Source organism: Lichenostomus cassidix, unplaced genomic scaffold (assembly GCF_008360975.1).
Source record: "Lichenostomus cassidix isolate B80296 unplaced genomic scaffold, HeHo_3.0 HiC_scaffold_33, whole genome shotgun sequence".
Taxonomy (NCBI): Eukaryota; Metazoa; Chordata; class Aves; order Passeriformes; family Meliphagidae; genus Lichenostomus; species Lichenostomus cassidix.
The window spans coordinates 1,790,421-1,798,160 of NW_028147632.1; the positions used below are offsets into that span (position 1 = coordinate 1,790,421).

At 55.9% G+C, this 7,740-nt stretch overlaps 1 protein-coding gene across 1 annotated transcript; it reads left to right on the forward strand.

Moving 5' to 3' along the window:
- Positions 1 to 5,062: 5,062 nt before the first annotated feature.
- On the forward strand, positions 5,063 to 6,348 carry LOC146421423 (uncharacterized). The gene has a single exon (XM_085047467.1). It carries the CDS (start codon positions 5,149 to 5,151, stop codon positions 5,971 to 5,973), a length of 825 nt encoding a protein of 274 aa, XP_084903593.1. The 5' UTR covers positions 5,063 to 5,148; the 3' UTR covers positions 5,974 to 6,348.
- The last annotated feature ends 1,392 nt before the right edge of the window (positions 6,349 to 7,740 follow it).

Sequence of the window (7,740 nt, forward strand, 5' to 3'; positions counted from 1 at the left end):
GGAGTGATGTTAGATACATTGTAATTGAAGATGGTTATATTGTAATTGAACTTGGATACACTGTAATTGCAACATCTGTCTGCTCTGGGTGTGTCATCATCCCACGGCAGAGTCCCTGTGACACTTTGGGCTGGGACTGCTCCAAAAAGACACAGAATCACACAAAAAGCGGAGACTTGATCAAGAACAGACAATAGGAACTTTCAGTTCCCCTAAAGGTGCTGGATAGAGCTTAAAGATTAGGAAGCAGAGAGATAAAAGGGGATAAAGGTATGCAAAGAGGATGATAAACATAGATGAAATCAGGGCAGGAACAGAGAAAGAGAATTACAGTGAGGTTGGGCAAGTTATGCAACGAGAAGCAATTTCGAGGAAAGCTGAGCTTTCCTCCAAACATCAGTGAGTGCAATCACCAGAAACTCCTTTAGATGGCCCTCCAGGACCACAAAAGGACTCTGAGCAGGAGGTGGATGGATGGAAAGGAGCACGAGGAAAGGTTTATGAATTAGCCAGGAAGTGTTTAGTAATGAATATGTGTGATCCGCGTGGAACAAATACCCCATTCGGAAGTTTTACCCCACACACTAGATTAAAGAAGAGATCCTCGGGGTTTGTTCAGCACTGATAAAGAAAAAACGGCTGCTTTCAAATGCTTCAAATTAGAAGCATTGCTAGAAAGCTCATTTTCTGGCTGATTTTGGTATCATGGTCACAGAGAGGAATCCCTGTCCTGCTCCAGCCTGGGGTCTCTCCCAGGGGACACAACCCCTCAGAAAAGGCTGCTCAGGCGGGGATCCCCACAGGCCCAAAAATCCCGAGGTTCTGCGGGGACTTCCCACGGCCTCTCTCACGCATCTCCTGCTCCACCCTCTGGGCTCCTGCCGGGGCTGCAGGGAGCTCTCTGCTCCATCCCGGACTCACCCACAGCGGTTCCCTGGCCTCCTGCCCGGCCCGGGACTTTCCGGAGCCATTGCGAACAGACATTTGGAAGGAAGATCCGCGGAGCGCCGCTTCCCTCAGGGAAACTCCGCCTACCGTGCAAAGCCCGCCCCTCGCTCCCATTGGCTGATTTTCCCGCCCGAAGCCAGCGTCTAGAGCTCATTGGCTGATTCGCCGATTAGAAAGCCCGCCCTAGCTTCGATTGGCTGATTCTGCCGCCACTCCTCGATCTCGAGCTCTGATTGGCCAGAGAGGCTCTGAGGGACGATCTCCCTCAGCCCCACATCGCTTTGATTTCCCCCAAAAAGCCAAAATCTCCCCAAACCCCTTGGGCTGAGCAGAGGAACGGACAGCGTTTGGGCAGAAAACTCCCAAATCGTTGTTCCCCAGGCTGGGAAGGACAAACGGAACCCAACTGATTTGGGAGCTCCCAGCAGCTCCTCTCTGCCGGCCCAGCTGAAGGCCTCGCTGGCTGCTGGAGGCTGCACGGGCAGACTGGGAGCACTGGGAGCACTGGGAAGAGGCTCTGGCTCGGCTGAAGCCCCCGGGGCAGGAGCAGCAGGGCAAGGGACAGGGCTGCAGGTGCTGAGGGGACACGAGGGACAGCACGGCCTTGATTAGCATTTCTTACGAAAGTAATAAAGTAATGAAGGAAATAACAACAACAACATTTACACTATAAATACTGATGGAGGTCGCACAAGGACCTCTCAGCGAATGCTCTGAGTTGGAAGGGACCCACAAGGACGCAGTCCAACCCTTAAGGGAATGGCCCCTGTGGGGTCAAATCATGACTTTGGTATTATCAGAACCTTACCCCAGCCAAGGTCACATTCATAAGGCAGCAAAGGTTTCACAGCTGAATCCACAGGGACATACAAATATATATGTACCTGGTTAGTAAACATACAGAGTGCAAGAGAAACATGACTTTTGTGAAGCTTTCAGAATTACAAAAGAACCCCCAGGCTCAGCCCAGGCAGCCACACATCTGTTTTCTCATCATCTCCTCTTCCTGCAGGTTCATCTCCTGCAGAACAGGCAGTGATGTGACCCTGAGGATCAGTGCAAGGCAGACACTGCAGCTGAGGAAGGAAATCCCCATGCTGGGGGGATGAGGTGAAGCTGAGACAGCCCAGCACAGAAAATATCCTTCCTCCATTCCCCATTAGAGGTGGGTTTGGGCTCTGCTGCAGATACACTGCATCTCATTTGAACAGATTGCACTCCCGAGATAATTCTCAGCCAGGTGCACACACCCTGCATTGCCCAGCACAGGAACCCTGCAGGGAGGAGCAGAGACATTGCTGGAACCTCAGGGGAACACATTGTGCCCCTGTGCCCCCAAAGCTCTGCCTGTGCCCCCAGGCCATGCCTGTGCCCCCGGGCTCTGCCTGTGCCCCCAGGCCATGCCTGTGCCCCCCAGGCCATGCCTGTGCCCCCAAAGCTCTGCCTGTGCCCCCCAGGCTCTGCCTGTGCCCCCCAGGCTCTGCCTGTGCCCCCAGGCCCTGCCTGTGCCCCCCAGGCCCTGCCTGTGCCCCCCAGGACTCACGAGGAGCTGAAGTTGCTGCCATCCACCCACTGCAGCCGCTGGCCCTGTCTGTGCAGCCCGAGCCAGTAATCAACATTCCTGCTGAGGCGGAACAGGAACTCCTGGCAAGGAGAGAGGAGCAAACAATGGACTCCTAGCCCAGGAGCACCCCAGGGTCCCCTTCGCCTTCCCAAACCCCCCAAACCCCTCACTCACCATTTCCTTGTCAGTGAGCACAGCCAGGGAAGCCTCGAGCTCGGAGCACCGAGCCTTAGCCTGATCCCAGGAGAGACGATGCCTCGAGAGGAAGTAGCAGATCCCGTTGTACCCAACCCAGCCATGGGGACAGGCCAGCAGCACCCGAGCTGCAGGGTTAACTGGAGTAACTGGAGTCTCTCTGTGTATTCTCCCTGCAGAGGGAAATGGAGAAGAATGTCTGAGGATTCTCCCCTCAGGCAGCAGTGAGCCAGCAGTGCCCCGAGGGGTTGGGCTGAGGCTGCTGCTCCTCCCTTACCTGACACAGCAGCCAAGGACACCCCCAGAGCCACAACCAGGGCTAGGAGCACAACCAGCACCACGATAAACTTGAGGTGGGATCTGATCCTCTGGCCTGGAGCTGGAAAGAGCAGTTCGTCGTGAGGATGGAGCTGTCCTGAGCAGGCTCAGCCCTCACATCTCCCACCCGACGCCCAGGGAAGAGAGGAGGAACCCTCAGCCTGTGTGCCACTCACTGAGCTGGCAGCAGGAGAGACAAGGGAATGGGGACAGACCCAGGGACAAGGGACACAGACAGTGACAGGGGACACAGACAGGGACAAGGGACACAGACAGGGACAGGGGACAGCTACGGCTGAACTGCCCAGGCCCAGGCATGTCAGTCCCAGCAGAGCACCAGGTCTCTTCCAGAGCCCTGGACACAGCCACACCCTGCCAGCCCTGTGCTCCTGGACTGACACTGTCCCCTTCCTAGAGGCCACCCGTGAGGGTTCTTTTCAGTTCATTCCTGGTTGCTGAAGTGCTGTGGACTTCCAGCAGATCCTTCACACTCCAGTCACACGGGGTCGTGTGTCCCCCCAGCCCTGCTGTCACTTTGACCCTGCACGGCTGCTCCCAGTGCTCCCAATAAAGCTTCCCAGTTGGCTCCGGTCGCGTTTCTTGGGGGGCACTGGGGAGGGACTTGGGGGGACCCCGCGGTGGGGCTGTGACTGGGGGACAGACCTGACCCCGGGATGGATCGGGAATGGGGACCCCCCTGTGTCCCCAAGTGTCACCCCGCTCTGGGGGCCTTGGGAGGCAGCTGAACCCCGACACGGCACACAGCGAACCCCAAAAAAGGCGCTGACACCCCCTGAGCCCCCCAGAACCTCCAAACCCCATAGAAAAACAGCCCCGAAAAATAGCCCCGCGAAAATGAGCCAATGGGAGAAGGCGCTGAGCGATTCTGATCCAATCCGAGCTCGCGGCGCTGATGACTCTCCAGTTCCCAGGCAGACCCGCAGCGCCCAGCGCTCCCCACCCCAACCCCACCTGCGCCCCCCCCTCGCCCCCAGCGCTTCCCGCCAGCCCAATTTGGGGAGGGGGCGCGTGGGGGGCGCCCAGGCCGGGCCCGGAGCCCAGCGCTGCCCCAGCCCGACCTGCCCCGGCTCCATCCCGGCTCCTCCCGCGGCATGCGACGGCGTGGGGAAAAGGGGGGGAAAGGGTGGGCGCTGGGCTTGGGGGGAGGAGAAGAAGGGATGGAGGAGGAGGAGGAGGGATGAGGAAGGAGCGGCAGAAAGGCCGGAGATCCGAGCAGGAGGAGCCGCGGGAGGAGGAAGGAGGAAAGAGGAAGAGGAGGAACCGGAAGAGGTTGGAGAGAGGAAGAGGAGGAGCAGCAGAAGCAGCGCGCAGCTCTTTGTCTGTCGCGGCCCCGGGAGCATCGGCGCCCCGCACGCCGCAGGTGAGGGGGAGGAGGAAGTCGCCCCAAATGTCTCGGGGGTCCCCGAGCGGCGTTTTTTCTGGGCGGGTGTTTGGAGCTCGCAGCTTGCGGGATTGAGCCCCAAATCTCGTTCAGGGTCGCTGGGAGGGTTTGATTGTGCGGGGGGAACGTTTGGATGTGGCGGAAGGGCAAAGCTGAGGCGGCAGTGGGGCTTTGGGGGATATTTTGGGGGCTGCAGGTGGGCACGGCCCGGTGTCGGGGTGGGAGGGGGACATGGGGCATGGGGTCCGGCCGGGAGAGCGGTGGAGGGGACGGGCGGGAGCCCCGGAGTGGGGTGAGCGGAGAGGGGCGATGGCGGAGCTGGGGGAGCCCCGGCAGGCTGGAGAGGGGGGAGCGTGGCTAAGGGGGAAGCCTGGGATCCCTGGAAGCACGGAGCAGAGAATGAGGGGAGAAGGGACCCCTGGGACCCCCAAAACCCCCGGATCATCCCTAAGCGGGACCCTGGAAAATAGGGAAGCCCGGGAGGCACGGGAGCCCCATGAGTGCAGGGAAGGGAGACCCTGAGGAGGCCAAAGTGCAAAGAGCAGAGAGGGGAAAATCCTGTTAGGGTTTTAGGTGAATGGTGGTGGTTTGGGGTTTTTATGGACACAAACCCCTGGGAGAGTTGCAGAGCTGGAGCTGGGCAGGAGGAACCCCCAGGGCAAGGCGCTGAGCCCTTGTTTTTCCCCCAAAGCAGGATTTGTCATTGCCAAGGCGTGGCCGGATGGAGGAGGAGGAAAAGGCCCGGAGATGCAGCTGGAGCTCGGAGCTGGGGGAGAAGCCTGAGGGCAGAGAGAAGCCCCACAAGTGTGGGGAATGTGGGAAAAGCTTCAGGTGGAGATGTCAGCTGATCCGGCACCAGAGGATCCACACTGGGGAAAAGCCCTATGAGTGTGGGGAGTGTGGGAAGAGCTTCAGCCAGATGTCCAACCTGATGCGGCACCAGGTGATCCACTCTGGGGAAAAACCCTATGATTGCGAAGAATGTGGGAAGAGCTTCAGCGACAGCTCCTTGCTGATCAAGCACAAGAAAATCCACTCAGGAGAAAAGCCCTACGAGTGTGGGAAGTGTGGGAAGAGCTTCAGCCGGATGTCCAACCTGATGCGGCACCAGGTGATCCACACTGGGGAAAAGCCCTACGATTGCACAGAATGTGGGAAGAGCTTCAACCACAGCTCCAACCTGATCCAGCACAAGAAGATCCACACTGGGGAGAGGCCCTATGGGTGTCCCAAGTGTGGGATGAGGTTTCAGACCAGCTCCCATCTCCTCCTCCATGAGCGCATTCACACCCAGGAGAGGCCCTTCCGCTGCCCTGACTGTGGGAAGGGCTTCAACCGAAACTCCCACCTCATCACCCACCGGCGCATCCACACTGGGGAAAAGCCCTACGAGTGTGGGAAGTGTGGGAAGAGCTTCAGGGAGATGTCCACCCTGATGCGGCACCAGGTGATCCACACTGGGGAAAAGTCCTACGAGTGTCCCGAGTGTGGGAAGAGCTTCTCACAGAGGTCTGCCTTGACCCGACACCAGAAGAGGCACAAGTGAAGGAAGGCCTTCTGAGTTAGGGTAAAATAGAAATTATTAATTTAAAAGAGCTGGAAGTTCGATAATAATAACTTTTGAACTGATTTAGAAGGCCAGGGATTGGATAATGAATTACAAAGATTTGCCTGCTGGAGACGATTTATTATTTGCTTAATGATTTTCTGCCTACCTAGTATTGGGGAGGATAGAGAGAAGAGAGCCAAATAATTGAGAAAAACCACTGAGTGTATCCGACCATCCTGCCCTTGGACCCCAGGACTGGTACGAGTTGGTTCTCAGGCTTGGACTTGGACCAAGAACCAAGGAAGCATGCGCAAGGGAGCAAGGTGAAGAGTTCATTTTGAGGAAGACTATTGATTACCTCGTCATTAACCATTTGGGACCCTTGCCCATAATTAATCTGAGACACAGCGCTTGCGCGAGCATATTTAGATGAACTTTGAACTCATTATAATATGAAGCAGGGATAGGTAATTAATATGTATAGGGGCTTTGTCTAACTTTATGCATAAGTAACCTGTAACCTGATGTAAACCTCCTGAAGTGTTGCTGAGGGTGTGCATGCCTTTGGGGGGCTACCCCCCATGCACCCCAGCTGGAATAAACACATACCTACTTCATAACTATCTGAGTTGTGGAGTCAATTCCGTGCTTCAGTACAGACTGCTGCTCAGCCAAGCTCCTGCTCCATTCCTGAACTTCCACAAGCAGAACAAACACTTCCCAGAGCCACGAATACCGAATGTCACACAAACTAGGGGTGCATATTAAGGGACACAGACAGTGGGCGGATCGGGAAGTCTGTACCTTCCAAGTACCTCAGACAGTGTGTTGGAAAATATACCAGTTTAAATATTTCCTATAAATTTTGTCAAGGGGTTTGTTTGTTTGGTTTTTTACCCAGGGAAAAGGAATTTTAAGATTTTTTTCCAAGACATTTTTCTGCCCTGTGAGGTCTGATGAGCTCAACATAACTACAGACTAGGAGGAGCCCAAAAGACAAAAGGCCATCAGCAGCCATTAACGAACATCAGCTCCAAACCTCACCCCTGGCTGTTTGGAGACACCTTGTCTGGCTAAAGAGAGATAAGAAGGAAAACCTAATTAATATCAGAAGAGAAGCAATCTGGATCCAATACGAAACCATAGATTAGAAAATGAACAACATGGAACCAATTAAGAATGACCAAAAACCCTGCTATGAGTTTTGACTGTAAAAAATACCTAAAACATCTTCCAAAACTTATGTGCCATAGAACGATTCTCTCTAGAAACCCGGGATCTGTGTATATGGGGTGATTCCCGTGGTACATCCTGGCCAGAACAACATCCTGCTCAGATAATAAAGTAACGCCTTGACTCTCTAACATTAAAAATCTTGTTGAAAGGTTTTTGTTTTTCCTGCAAGTACGGTGACAAGAGGGCAAAGGGACAATGAAACGCAGCCGGGGAAACGAGCATAGAAAGGAGGCTGCGTTTTACAGCCCCATGGCAAATGCCCCACGGCCTCTCCCTCTGTCCATCCCTAAAGTCACTTTCACACGACTCCTCTGTCTCCTGCGGCCACACAAACCTCTGGCCACGCGGATTTTCCCGCACACTGCCGCCGACAGCGCAGCCACCTCTGTGCTACCGACAGCGAGCGGGACGAGCCAGCGCTGCTCCGGCACCGCCTCCTGCCGAGGCAGCAGCGGCAAGGAGACCGCGGGCAGCCGCTCCCTCAGCGGCCTCAGGCCAGCGGCAACACGGCGCCACAGCCAGGGAGGG

Bases quoted from the DNA above. Each gene is read 5' to 3' on its own strand.
- LOC146421423 (XM_085047467.1), top strand. From the start codon at position 5,149: ATGGAGGAGGAGGAAAAGGCCCGGAGATGCAGCTGGAGCTCGGAGCTG.